Source organism: Macaca mulatta, chromosome 1 (genome assembly GCF_049350105.2).
Source record: "Macaca mulatta isolate MMU2019108-1 chromosome 1, T2T-MMU8v2.0, whole genome shotgun sequence".
NCBI classification, from domain to species: Eukaryota; Metazoa; Chordata; class Mammalia; order Primates; family Cercopithecidae; genus Macaca; species Macaca mulatta.
In genome coordinates, this window is record NC_133406.1 from 180,710,966 (window position 1) to 180,726,363 (window position 15,398).

General features: G+C 38.8%; 1 protein-coding gene across 3 annotated transcripts in view; it reads left to right on the top strand.

Annotated features, from left to right (window-relative positions):
* Nucleotides 1–439: 439 nt before the first annotated feature.
* CYP2J2 (cytochrome P450 family 2 subfamily J member 2) overlaps nt 440–15,398 on the top strand; it is a 47,708-nt gene continuing 32,749 nt past the window's right edge. For 2 of the 3 annotated variants that reach the window (XM_028833141.2, XM_001082853.5), the window contains exons 1-4: nt 440–674; nt 10,974–11,136; nt 13,724–13,873; nt 14,278–14,438. In XM_028833141.2, coding sequence (XP_028688974.1) covers nt 465–674; nt 10,974–11,136; nt 13,724–13,873; nt 14,278–14,438 — 684 coding nt within the window. In that variant the 5' untranslated portion in view covers nt 440–464. Of the gene's footprint in view, nt 675–10,375; nt 10,478–10,973; nt 11,137–13,723; nt 13,874–14,277; nt 14,439–15,398 lie in introns of all 3 variants that reach the window. The other variant, XM_077988546.1, reaches the window with a different exon arrangement.

The following is a 15,398-nucleotide window of genomic DNA, read 5'->3' on the forward strand; positions in this document are numbered from 1 at the left end:
AACCTTTCTGTTTCCTCAACTGCAAGATGAGACTACCGAGAGCTTCTCCTGCATAATTTTGTCAAAATGAAATAATAATCTTTATAAAGAGGCAGATGTGCTGTCTGGCATTTAGTAAGAGCCCAAGAAATGTTGTTTCTTGGTACTGCTGTTGTCATCACTATTTACCAGGCATGGTTCCAATCATGGGAGAGACGGTGATAGAAACGAACAGAGGCTCAAATGTCTGTGATGCTCTCAGTAAACCCATGGGCTTCTTGAATAGAAAAGAAACTGCTCCTAGCCTGGTCTTTTGTAAGACTGGTGCGTGTCCTCCCGGGAATCTAGCGCCTGACAACTCCGCGGGGTGCAGCGAAGGGGCGGGGCTGGGAGGCGGGGCGCGGCTGGGAGCGAGGCGGGGCGGGGAGGCGCTGCGGGGACCTGCGACTGCTTAGACCGCAGAAGAGCAGGAGGACGTCTGAGACATGCTCGCAGCGCTAGGCTCTCTGGCGGCTGCCCTCTGGGCAGTGGTCCACCCTCGAACTCTCCTGCTGGGCACTGTCGCCTTTCTGCTCGTTGCTGACTTTCTCAAAAGACGGCGTCCAAAGAACTACCCGCCGGGGCCCTGGCCCCTGCCCTTCGTTGGCAACTTCTTCCATGTGAACTTCGAGCAGTCGCACCTGGAGATTCAGCAGGTAGGAGCGGGAGAAGGTACCTGGCGTGTCCTCACCCTAACCCTGTTCTGCAGCACAAGGGACATTCCCGGACGTTCCGGGAGCGTGGGTGGAGTCGGGGTTGAAGGGCAGGAAGTGGTGTGGCTAACGCTAGTAACCTGGTAAAACCCACTTTGGGTTTCGTTTCCTAACCCATTAACAGGCATGATTCCACCTACACTTTCTAGGGATGGAATATTATTAAATGTTTACTAATTTGCATGTCGTCATGTTAAACATTATTGGAACACCTTATTTGTAATGTGATTACCTTGTCCTTTTTTATATGATTGTCCTCAAAAACGCTATACTTTCTTTCTGAGAAACTTCATTTCCCATACATGAAGTGGTGATAATACTACCTCAATCTTCATCACTTCTCAACTGAGTTATTCCCACGACACTAATTGATCCCTCCACCATCAGTCTCCTTCCCTTGCAGTGCACGCTCACTAAGTAATAATTTTAAAATGTTCCTCCTCTGCTTAAATTTTTGCCAAACAGTATTCAGACTCCTGACTGAACCACCTGGGACCCTTCTTGATACAACCTCTTTCTGCCTCTATGCAATAATCTCCCATCAGGGCTCCCCAACTCTGGTGACCGAATTCTTTCAAGTTCTCTCAGCCATCAAACTCTATCTCAAGAAACCAGTGCCGGTTTTCCTGGCACTCAGCACAGGTATCTTGCTGAGAGAGAACAGCAAGACAAGTGATTATGAAGATTAAAATAGTGAGTGGTCAATATTGACATGGCTTATAGTTGGTACATAACAAATATTAGTTCTCCTTTCCCTACACATACCTGCAGTGCTTTAAACACATGGCTGTATATTGTACTCAAATATTGATAGACCAAGTTTTATCACTTTATGGGAGAAATACCCCATTGGTAATACTGACTGACAGAATTAGTCACAGAATGTTAAAGCTAAGCCCCCAAACCTATGCCCTCATTTAGTAAATATGTTGTTTAATTTCCAAGTATGTGGAGATTTTCTTGTTATCATTCTGTTAATTATTTCCAGTTTGATTCCATTGTGGTCAAACATCATACTTTGTACAATTTCAGTTCTTTTAAATATGTTAAGGTTGATTAAATGACACAAGATATAGTCTATCTTGATAAATGTGCCATGCAGGCTGGAAAAAATATGTATTGTTGGGTGGAATAATTGATATAAATTATTATTGGGTGAAGTAATTGATATCAATATCAATTTGATTTTACTGAGTAATGATATTGTTTGGTTCGCCTCTGTCCTTATTGACTTCTTGTCTACTTATTCTATCAATTACTGAAAGAGGAATGTTGAAGTTTCCAAGGACAATTGAGAGTATCTATTTCTCCCCAGTTCTAGTAGTTTTTCCTTTATGTATTTAGAAACTCTGTTGTTTTGCACATACACGTTTAAGATTATCATGTCTTCTTAGTGAATTGATCCCTTTATCCTGTAATGTCCCTCTTAATTCTTCAAAATTTATTTGCCTAAACTTTACTTTATCTGATTAATATAGCCACAACAACTTTGTTTCTGATTAGTATGTGCTCGGTATATGCATTTCTATTCTTTAACTTTTAAACTTCTTATATCATTATACTTGAAATTAGTTTCTTGAAAACAGCATATACTTGGGTCTTTTTTTCATTCTGGCAATCTCTGTCTTTTAATTGCTGAATGTAGACTATTTATATTTAATGTAATTATTGACATACTAAGATTTGTCTAGCATTTTATTATTTATTTTCTTTTTCCTGTTTTTTATGCCTCTATTTTCCTTTTCCCATCTTCCTGTGAATCACTTGAACATATTAAAAATAATTTTATTCTTATTTATCTGAGGTGATTTTAGCAGCTCTTTTTGTATTGTGTTTTACAAGTGATTGCTCTAAGGATTACAATATGCAGATGTAGCTGATTGCAGTCTATTAGTATAAAAATTTTACCACCTCAAATGAAATATAGATATCTTGCAACCATTTAGGTTCCTTTACCCTCTCTACTTCATAATTGTCATAAGTGTTATCTCTATATACGTTGAGAACTACATCAGATAATATTATAATTTTACTTTTAAATGTTAAATTCAATTTTGAAAACTCGAGAGAATAATAGTCTATTGTATTTACCCGTTTATTTACCCTTTCCATTTATCTTTTTTCATTTCTGATGTTACAAGCTTATCATATCCTTTCAGATCTGAAGAACTATCTTTAGTCATTCTTATAGTGCAGGTGTATTGGCAAGAAATTCTCTTAGCTTTCCTTCATCTAAGAATGTTTTCATTTCACCTTCATTTCTGAAGTACATTTGCACTGGACATAGAATTCTAGGTTGACAATTCCTTTCATTCAACATTTTAAAATGTTGTGCTACTTCTTTTTGGCCTCTATGGTTTCTGTTAAGAAATCTACTGTCATCTGAATTGTTATCCCCCATATGTAATGAACCTTTTCTCACTGCCTTCCTTCAAGAAATTTTCTTTGTTTATGTTTTTGTTTAATTTTTAGAGGTTTAATTATGATAGATCTTGGTGCCACTTTCTTTGGGTTTATCCTGTTTGGGTTTCTGAAACTATAGATTTGTATTTTGCCAGTTTGGAGGAGTTTCAGCCACTCTTTCTTCAAATATTCTTCAACTACATATTCTTTTTCCTCTCTTTCTTGGACTCTTGGATACTGATGGCACAAATGTTAGATCTCTTGTTGTGTCACAAGTTCCTGAAACTCAGTTTTTGTTGTTTCCAATGTAGTTTCTCTGTGTTGTTTAGTTTGAATATGTTCTGATCTGTCTTCAATTTCACAGATTCTTCTATTACTGCCATTCTGCTATTGAGCTATTTTATTGAATTCTTAAATTTATTCTATTGTATTTTTCAGTTCTAACATTTTCACTTGGTTCTTCTTTATCTTTTATTTCTTTGTTAAAATTTCCTAATTTTTTGTTTGTTTTGAGACTATTCATAGTTATTGGAAAAGCTTTATAACAGCTGCTTTTAAATATTTAATTATTCTGTATTTCCAACATCTGTATCATCTCACTGTTGGTGTCAATTCACTCAAATTGATGTTCTCTTGATTCTTGATACGGTGAGTAATTATGGACTATATCCTGTACATTTTATATATTTGTTGTAAGACTTACCCTGGATACTATACAGATCTTTTATTTTAGCATATAGCCTATTTAGATTCTGAATGCTCACTTTTGTGGGTGGCAGTTCAAATACCAATGCAGGTTATAAAGCTTCTGCAGTGCTATTCTGGTCTACTCCACTTTGTATTACCCACTCCCACAGGAGCCCATCTCACATTCTCATCAGTACAAGCTTGGGAAATGGAATATGGAACAGAAGACAGGAAACCCTCTGGTATACTAGCTTACTCTTTACTACAGAGGGAAGACAGTCAGAGATCTGCCCATATCTGCTTCAAGGGGAAGTGCACCTCCTTATTACTATAGAAGAAGGCTGGAAGTCCTAATTTGCCCTCTGACTCTTGCAGGGAGTTTCTTTACTTCAGCTTAGTAATAGAACTCACAATTCAGCTCACAGCCTCAGCAGAGAGGGGTACTACCGCGTTATTGCAAAGTAGGGTGAAAGACAAGGTACTGTCCATGTACTCCAGGGCTGTAGGACCTTTTAGAATTGGGAAGGGTCAAATGTTTTTCATGGTATTTGCCTCCACAACAAAGAAGTAAATAGGCTAATTGGTTTCTGTCCTGTTGGGCTTTCCTTTTCCTAGTCCTTTGGCTAGAGAGAGTAGACTTTTCTTGAAGATATTTTTGTCTGTGTTAGTTGGTGTCATGATTAATAGAAGTAAAATGGAAAGCTTTCATTCAATCTTGTCTGGAATAAGAAGCTTGATCTGCACTTTTGTTGTATTCCTAAGATAGGTGTTTCTAGAGAGGTTAAATGACTTGCCTAATGTCACAAAACTAGCCAGTGATAAAACTGAGACTAGGATCTCATCCTTGGCCCTGTGATTTTTTTTTATCACACTGCCACTGTTTATTTTTATTTTATATAGGTTTGCATTTTTGTATTTCTGGGTGTAAGACAATTGGAGTTAAATTGTGTAATTTAGTTATAATTAAATTTACATTCTTGCAATTGGAAAACATTAAGTACTAACTAATAGATCTTACATAAGGATTTTTATGTTAATTTTCATTTCATCTTCATGATAGGCACACAAGTTAGGTATGATCTGGTGTTGCTTCCATTTTACCATGGAGCAAACTGATTGAGAACAAACAGTGAACTGCCCAGGTTATTGAGCTAAATAATAACGAATAAGGATTTGAACCTGAGACTATTTGATTTGTATACCTATTGTAGGATCTGGCCAGCAGCCCGCAATGTGATGAGGCTCTTTCCTTGTTCCCAGGCGGATTGGCAGGTCGAGAAATAGAAGACACTCACAAGATAGTGAAAGCTGGGTCCAGGGGGGTCACTGCCTTCTGGTCCTATGATGCTGCCAACGCACCAGATATACCAGCATTTACTATTAAGTTTAGTGAGGGTGGGGGTAGGTTAGTGAGGGATTTGGGGTCGTTTGATTATGAGGTGAGATGGTCACATGGGGATGAAGTAATTCTTTAACATAACATCGGTATGCAGAAGTATAGTATACAGAGATAAGAATTTACAATATAGTGTGTGCGTCAGCAATTTCTAACAGAGCCTTAAAACAGAAACACAGTCCATCCATACCTATGATTAGCAAGATATTAATCAGCAGTAATAGCTGCAGCAAAAGCTGGTTACAAACAATCAATAGAAACAGGATGTGAAGCTAGACAACCAGTTAGACCAAAAATTCCCAGAATGGAGCATGCCTTAACCCTAAAGAGACCTAGAAGAACCGTGGCAAGATAAGGGCATTTATAGCCCTATCTTATCCATATGAACAGGTGCCCCTCATGCGTCCATTTATAGGCTCTCCACAAGGGTTGCATTCCATTCCCAGAGCTTTGAACATCTGCTTTTCTGGGATAGGAATCTTGGTGATGTGAGACCTCCCTGACTGCACATCCATTTACAGGCTCTCTACAGGGGGAAGCACATCACGTGCTGTTGGCTCATTCTGGCAGCCCAGCTGGCATTGTCTTTACACAATCCTGTATGCAATTTTGCATTTACAATAATCAGGAGCATTTCATCTTTTATTCTGTAGTAATAGTTTCAGGGAGTCTCCCTACATATACCCGTTATCTACTTTATGTTGCCTGACTTTTCATGACATAGTTAGAGGACAATTGGTTTACTCACATGTTTATTCATTCAACAGACATTTATTAAGTGCTTATCATATGCCAGGCAAAGTACAAGGCTGTATATGACTAAATGTATAGTGTACACACTTGGCAACCAAATGTGATATAAGGAGATTGGATCACTAAATGGAAACCCTGGGGATAACCTTTTGTAGAATGTTGGAAGAAATTGGGCTGAATTTTAAAGAAAATGTTGATTTTTGGCAAGTGGCTAAATGGAGTAAAGGGACAGAAGATTTTTAATAGGGGAAAATGGTCTGAGCCATAATAATTTTATTATTAATTTTAGTATCGTGATTACTTATCACAACAATACTAAACATGGGAACTAATAACATCCCCCATTTTATAGACTTGGAAACTAAGACAGAGAAAAGTTAAATAACTTTCTCCCAAATCACACAGAAACTAAGAAGCAGAATCTGGATTCAAACAAGTTTGTATAACTTCAAAATCCAAACTCTTAAACACTCCCTTGCATCACCTCTCCTACTTAAACATCTTAGAATTCTGATTGAAAACCAAACAAGATCCAAAATATTATACCTGATGTTAAGACTCTCCTCAGCCTAGCTCAGATTACCTTGTCAGCCTTGTCTCCCATCTCCCTTACCGACTGAGAAGATGCTTTTCCCAGGAGCCTGCCTCAACCCTGGTCCTCTTATGTGGTTCTTAACTTCCTCCCATCAAATATTTTATTGTAAAGAATGATAATAGATAATAATGAGAAGTGATTATTTATCTATATGCTCCATTAGATTGTTAGCTTCTTGAAGTGAAGGACTTGTTGCACTCCCCAGCACCTGGTCTTGACCTGGCACATGGTCAGTGCTCTTTAAATAATGAACCCTATCCTTCAGTCAGACAAGGTAGCTCTCTTGCTCCCAAACACCTTCTGCATTTCCCCTTTACATCTGTATGTGATGTTCCCACAACCTAGAATGCCTTTAATTTCTTACCATGTGTTTTTTTATTATTGTTGTGGTTTGGAGGTTGTTGGTTTTTGTCTGTTTGTTTTTTGGTGACATCCTGACCTTCATTTAAAATCTGGCTCAGATACCATCTACTCTTTAAAAAAATATTTTTCTTATATCTGTGGTGGAAAGTCATCTCTTCTTGTGATAGCTTTATGTCCCTCTCTATCAGCATAATAACACATGTCATCTGCTATGCATTCCAATTTTTTTCTGCACAGTCAGTCTCTCGCAAGAGACTTTGACACTTTAGGAAAACATCATATCATGTTGATCTTTGTATTACCTCCATTTATAATACACCAGTGCCAGAAGGTGCCTGGCAACTCTTAAGCATCTCATAAAAGCCTGTTAAATTGAACATGAATTTGATCTCCACAGCCTGTTCTCAGAAACCAGCACAGCCCCAAGAACTATCTGTGAAACCATTATTCTTAGAAGGAGTTCATGGGCCCCAGAGGACTGCTAACTCCTGAAACTGCATGCAAAGCTGTTTATGTGTATAGCTGTGTATGTGTTTACTGGAGAGCAGGTCTATGATATACATTATATTTTCAAAGGATTCTATAACTCAAAAAAGTAAAGAACCACTGTTTTAAAGCTTTATTTCCCATTTTCTTGTTTATTTTTTTTTCTTTATTGGATAAAAAAGCTTTTCAACTGTAAAGGCAACAATCCATACACAGTGAGACAGCATATTAAAATACAGTTTAACAAGAGAGAGTCCTTGTGCCTATCCTGCCATCACTGTGAATGCATGCACACGTGCGCATGTGCATACACACACACACACATACACACACACACACACTCAGCAGTACCTCTATAGGACCTTGGTGGATATCTTTCTAGATTTGCATATAAATGAAAATAAAGTTATATTTCCAACTTTTTATTAGAAATTCCATGTATCAATGAGAAAAAAAGTTGAATACCTTGATACGGAAATATTTGAAAGACATAAACATATGACTTTAAAAATACAACATCCAGATTGAGGGAAAGATGTTAAACTTTAGAGAAATATAGAAACAGCATGCATTTTTGTGCCTATTAGGATTTCTCTCTCTCTGTCTCTCTCTCTCTCTCACACACACACACGCGTGCGCACGCACACACACACACACACACACACACACAGAGGCACAGCTCAGGAACAGGCCCTCTGACCTACTGCTGCAGGGAGTGTGAATTAATACACTCTTTTCCTGTTTTTCTTTTCCTCTTTTCATGTGTTTGTTCTGTTGGTTATTAAATTTAAGAACGTAGATTAAGTGGAATCTCTGTCAACTTTATATCTCTTGGTAGCCATGGTTCAATAGTTCAATCTCTTCTCCCACTAATCCTTTACTTCTTCCTCTTTACTGTAAACATTTATTTTGTTCCACACTTTTTAAAATGCTTATGCTACATTTGGAATTTTTATTCCTAGCATTACATTTCCTGTCCCTTATTACTTTTGTTCGTTTGACTTTTAAATATTCTGTTTCATTTCTTTTCTTTTTCTATTTTCATTTCTGATTTTAAGACTGTTTTTGTCTTTCAAAGCATCTTATTTTTATCTCCTTTTGTTTTATTCTGTTGAGGTTTTTTTTTTTTATTCGTGGTTCATTTAATGATATACAATTGAAAAGTGTGCCTTACCTTATAAAATCTTCTCAGAAGCCCTCTGGGTCATTTAATCTTTCTAAAGCAATGGATAAAATGACTGACAGGGTGCTTGTAAGAATTGTTAGACATCGCCATTCTCATCCCAGGGCTCCTACTCCATCTTTAAACAGTTGATAATATCATACAAGTTGTTGATCTAGTTCTGTTTAACTAGAAATATGCAATGGCAGAGAGTTGGTAGAGATAAAATTCTTAAGAAGTTTATTTCAGTAAATAGTAATGGAGTTCTGTATCCTTCCCAAGTACAAGCTGAGATTCTAGGCTGTATACTTTGCTAGTTAGACGTCATTTAACTTAACCTGATATTTTTCAGCTCTACCAAAAACATCCTTATTTAATGTTCAAAATTAGTCAAGAAATCCTTCTTGTCAGGCCTAAGAAATTCATCCAGGAATTCAGCAAGTGTACATTTAAAAAAATGCTTAATGTGTGTGGTTCCATTACTGCCATTTCATAGAAGCAAAGATGCTTACTTTAGGAGCAAACTGACTTGAGATTGAATCTCAGCTCTGCTTTTCCTAGCAAGACAGGAAATCCTGTGTAGGAGATAAAGATTGATGGAGGACTCTGGGCCAAAAGAATACAAGGACTGAGTTCAGGCTTGGTCTTTAATGTGGGAGCAAAGTGGTAGGATAGGACTGAACCCATTGTATTTGCTCTGATGGGGACTGTTGGGTACAGGACTCTGAGAGGAACATGGTAGAGCGTAAGTGCAAAAGCATCTGGATTGTGGAGAAGAGGCCACAAACACCTAAGGGAAATGAAGTCCTTTGGATTGTTACCACTGCCTGCAGCTACACACAACCCAGGCAGACAAAAGGCAGGGTTCGACCCTTTGTCAAACAGGTAGATTAGGAAGGATTTTGATTCGTGATTGTACACTGTCCTCCAACCTATATTTGCAGATATTTGCACGCTTGTGCATATTCATGAACATACACACCCCCATTCTCTCTCTCTCTCCCACCCCAACTCTCTCACTCTCACTCATTCTTTCTTTCACTCTGTCACTCCCACTAAACTTTGTCACGCAGGTTTTCCTTCTTGAAAGAGGAGAAAAATTATTACTACTGTAGGGTGGTTGTGAGATTAATGAGATAAAATATGAAAGGTGATTAGCAATGGCTGCCTGTGACCATGAGTGCCTTCTTCCCACACACCAGTGGGTTCCTGTCCCCTTTGCCACCGTAAGAATGCATCCACGGCCCTTTGCACACAGAGCTCTTTCATTACTCAGAGACTCGCCGGGTGGCTGTGCGCCTGGAACCAGAAAACAAAGTGCCTTTCACATTGCTGCTCTCATTCTTCCTCACAGAACCTTAAGAGGGAGGAATAATTTTCTCCCTTTTATAGCTGGGGAGCTGAGCTGAGGCTCAAAAAATAAAGCAACTTCCCCAAGAGCCCAAAACGATTGAACTGTACACCCCAGATTGCCACCTAACTCCAGAGCTTGAGGACTTTCCTCCATGCTTGGCCCCTGCCCTATAATGCACCTTCTATTATCTAGCATATGTTTCTATAATCTATGCCCAGTCTAGGAAGGGGGCATTCTCATTTGATTAAACAGATAGTTACGATTTACTAGGAAGTCCAGACTGAAGAAGTCTCAGCCTTCTTAAGTGGCTGAGACATGATTAGTGTTCAGAAGAGAATGCAGATGTGCTGAATTCTCTCTGTTCTCTACACTCTAGGATGCTTGGGGTTAGAAATCTTGTTTACTACGTCTATATATTGAGGCAGGTTTTCACTCTGTCACCCAGGTTGGAGTGCAGTGGCACGATCATGGCTCACTGCAGGCTCAACCTCTCAGGCTCAAGTGACCTTCCCACCTCAGCCTCCTGAGTAGCTGGGACCACAGGCAGGTACAACCATACCCAGCTAATTTTTCATTTTTTTGTAAAGACAGGGTCTCACTGTGTTACCCAGACTGGTCTCGGACTCCTGGGCTCAAACAATCTGCCTACCTCGGCCCCCCAAAGTGTTGGGATTACAGGCATGAGTCACTCCACATGGCCAGAACTTATTTATTTTATTACAGTTTTATCCTCATGCCTTTGCCCTAGGGACACATGATAGATGCTCACTCAATTCATGTTGGTTGAATACATAAATAGATATTTTATAAAGAAACATTCACATTCTGAAGTGAATTGAATCTGAGCCTTGTTGAAAGGAGGAGAAAAGGAAATAAAATTATTCCTGTGAGATCAATGTACTCTCTCTCTCTCTCTGTCACACACACACACACACACACACACACACTTCTCTCAATATGAGCCCCTCCAGCTACACACATCCGCCATCTCTGAACACATGGATATGTGCATATTCAACTGTTACTATTTAACTATTTTTCAGTTTGTGAAGAAATATGGGAACCTTTTTAGCTTGGAGCTTGGTGACATATCTGCAGTTCTTATTACTGGCTTGCCCTTAATCAAAGAAGCCCTTATCCACATGGACCAAAACTTTGGGAACCGCCCCATGACCCCTATGCGAGAACGTACCTTTAAGAAAAATGGTAAGTTTCTTGGCCAATGAAAGGTGAGTGTTTGATGTTGATAGTCCTATAGTCTGCTAAAGGCGCCTTGGTGGCTATAATTTTACAACACTCCTAGAAACCAGCCCCACAGTAAACTTCCTGCCACTAAAGGAAGCTGGGTATTCACATTTCCTGACTGAAGTCACTCCCTCAGAAGATTTGATAAGATCATCCCTCACTGGGATTTGGGAGAAGCCACATGCCCTGCCCAAACCTACTGTGGATGCTTTTCTAATGAAGTAACCACATTACCCATTTATAGCAGAGGAACGTGTTCTCTCTGTTTTCCTCTTCCAACCCTCTCCCCTTAGGAAAATGGATGTGGATCTTCCTCATTCTGTTGCTGCTTCTTCCTGTCTCTAGTTCCTTATTCTCTTTCATTAAGGTTGTGCCACACAGAGGATCTTGAGCCTTCTGGTCTATGATAGAACAGATTGGCATGAACACTTAAAATTACCATTAAATATATGGAAACATTTAAAAATTGAAATGACAATCTCAAATCTATCACTCTATCAAAGCACCACTTTTAGGTGCTTCTCAATTCTTTGAAATAGGTCCTCAATTAATTCTATATCCGTTCACTGTATTACCTGCCTTGTGAAGCACAGTACTAGGCATGAGTGATGTAACAGTGAGAAGAATAGATAAAATCCATATCCTATGTAGTTTATATTCTATGCAGAGAGAAAAAATAGTATCAATTAACTATAATAGTTAGAAGTCTACAGTGTTTTGAAGTCGAGTGCAGGATGTACTTATTAATGCAGTCCTGGGATGCAGAAACAGTAAGTAAATATTCATTTAATAAACTGGTGAAACAATCTGGCAGACAGAAAAGAATATGAAAAGTCCCTGACATGAAAAGGACAGGGAACTTGAGAAATGAAAGGTGGCCAATATGACAAGGATGGGGATTAAAAGGAGATAATTAAAGGGAGATGAAACTACTGAGCTTGGCCAGGAATAGTTCGTGCAAGTTCCTGTTAAGGATATTAGTTTTTATCCTAACATTAATGGAAGCTCTTGAATGGCTTTAAGTAGAGAAAGGAACTATACTTACACTGTACATTTTTAGGTTTTATTTAGGCTGCTATTCAGAGAATAGAAGAAAAGGAGCAAGAGACTTTTGTAGCATTTTAGGTTACAGACAGTGGTAGCTCAGGCTAGGGAGGTCCAATAACAGTAGGGAAATAACAGTAGGTTACACCAAGATAACAGCAGGGAAGACCTGGATTTGAGATATCTGGGAAGTACACCTCTTAAGACCTGATGACATAGGTGCAGGGAGAAGGAGGTGTTGAGGTGACACTCAGATGGGTATATGATGGAGAAAAGGAACACTTAGTACAAGGTATTTGGTTTAGTTGGGCATGGGTGAAAAGTCATATGGAGAAAATTGTGAGTTCAGTCATGGATATGCAGAATTCAAAATGCCTTTAAATCAGCAAAGTCAAGCAGGCAGTGTTGTATATAAGATTCTGGAGCTCAGGGACAGAAATAGATGGTCACTATCAATAGATGTTATTTAAAATTTTAGGAGTTGATAAGATTTACCAGAAATAGAGTATAGGGTGAGAAAAAGAAGTTTTAGATGAAGAAGTTCCTGAAGAACTCCACCATTTCAAGATCTAATGGAATATGAACCAGCAAAAGACATAGGAAATTGCTGGCAGAGAATTAGGAAGAAAATCTGGAGACAATGGTATCCTGAGCACCACTGGAAGGCAGTATTTCAAGAAAGAAGCGTCTACTGCAGCTGCAAGTAAGACGAGGTCAAAAGGTATCCCTGCATATGACAACGAGGCAGACCAATTCAGTGAGTGAGAAGGCCATAGTCAGATATTAAAAGGTGTTGAGGAGTGCTCTGGAATTGAAATTGAAAGGAATGTGGCATTACCTGTGTTATAAAACAAATGATGGTCTGTTAAGCCCACCAAAATTTTTTTTCTTTGCTTGTACTCTTCTTTCTGCATGGAACATTCACTCCTCCTTGCTCTCTTGATTCCTTACGTCATCTTTTAATGTCCGGGTTAGATAGGACCTCTCCTATAAAGCCTTTCTTAGCCTCTTTAAGAGTATAGATATTGTCTTATCCATTAGTGCATTCCTAGTCTTTAGCATAACATAAATACTTCACTTATGTAACTAATAATCAAAGCATGGGATTTGGAATCAGGCAGACCTGAAATTGAACACCTGTTTAGTTGCTTACTTACTGTGAGACCTTGTAAAGTGTATTTTATCCTTTATCCCTTGTTCCTCAGTTTTTTCATGAGCAAAATGAGTGGGTGAGGAGTGGTAATAATTGTACCTATCCCAAAGAGTTTCTATGAGTACTAAATTATGTAATGCACAACAAAATACATATTAAAGTGCCTGACATTGCAAGCAATCAGTAAATATTAGCCATTTTATCCATTGCTTTGGGATTATTTCTCTGGGCAGTTTTCAAGTGCCTTAATGATCTTCTCCTGTCCTTCATCTGATACACATCCCCGTATCATTTGCGAGATATTCACATTATGGAATCAGAATACTGTAATGTTGACTTTCTTTTTCCCAGGATTGATTATGTCAAGTGGCCAGATATGGAAGGAGCAAAGGCGGTTTACTCTGACAGCACTAAGGAACTTTGGTTTAGGAAAGAAGAGCTTAGAGGAACGCATTCAGGAAGAGGCCCAACACCTCACTGAAGCAATAAAAGAGGAGAACGGTGAGCATTGCGTACGACAAATGTGAGAGACTGTGGCCCATTTGTTCATTGGACAGATACTTACTAAGTGAGTAAGTACTTGTTCTATGCCCAGCAGTGTGCTAGGAATGGAAGATAGAACAGTGAACAACTTAACCACGACTCTGTCCTCAAAGAGTTTTAGAAGTAAATACGCAAAGATGGGCCCTAAACACATTACTGAATTTAAGCCCTGGTCCACAGTTTGACTTCCCTGGAGTTGACTGAATACTAGTTGTATGTCAGACGCAGTGTAAAGTCATGTGGCCAGAGCCGCATATATGGTTCTGCACTAGGTATGTCTTATGCCATATAGAGTAGACTCTTAGTAGGAAATGGAGACAAATCCATCAGAAGGATCCATCTTGCCCTTCCTCCACCTTCAGGACAGCCTTTTGACCCTCACTTCAAGATAAACAATGCAGTTTCCAATATCATTTGCTCCATCACCTTTGGAGAACGCTTTGATTACCAGGATAGTCAGTTTCAGGAGCTGCTGAAGTTATTGGATGAAGTCACATACTTGGAGGCTTCAAAAACGTGCCAGGTAAGCCTCATCTTGGTTCAGCAAATTGGGGACAATGTCAGACACATATGGGTTTTTCCTTTTAGTTTTTTGTGGGTTTTTGAAGCTAAAATATAACCTTTCAAAACTGATTTCAACACAAACTTATTTGAAATCAGTCTGTTGACTTTAGTTTTTTAAATAATATGAAATATTTATATGCAAAAACCATTTCTAACATGCATGTAAGGTGCAACATGTTATATGACATACGCCTATCCACCTATATTGTTCTTTTTAAAAAGAACAACAATATTGCTGTTGCCCTTGAGTCTCTCCTCGCTGTGTCCTTCCCCAACTTGTCCATTTCCCTCCTCCCTCAGAGGTTCTCTTCTGTATCCGCTTTCTTCCTCAGCAAGTTGCTTTGAGATTCATCTGTGTTGGTTGCTCTTTTTTAATGCAGATTAGTATCTCATTGTATGAATGTGCCACTTTTTGTCAGTCTGTTCTGTACTGACGGACATTTAAGTTGTTTCCAAGTTTTGGATGCTATGAATAAACCTGCCATGAACATTCTTGTACAAGTGTTCTTGTGGTTACATCCACTCATTTTTTATATATGTATCTGGAGATAAAAGATGTTTAAAGATTGCCAAGCTCATTGCATTATTTGTCTGCCCATCAGCACTTAATATCATCAATCTTCTAATTCCATAGAATGTAGCTGTTTGGGGTTCAAACTCATTCCTCCCTTGGTGGGCCCTGCACCCCAATTTTTGTCCATATAAGCCTTTGAGTCTTTGTCAAAAACTCTGCTCAGTTTCTTGGTTCCTCAGTCACTTTTCTGAATTTGGAAGACATTTCTGGGAGCTGGGGGGCGGGGGGAGAAGATGACCCCAAGTATTGAGTTCATACCCTGGGCTTTCTTCTTCCCCTAAGCCTTATCCTGGAAACTTCCTCACTATCTTGGTTTGTATATATGTGTGCTTAAATGCATACACA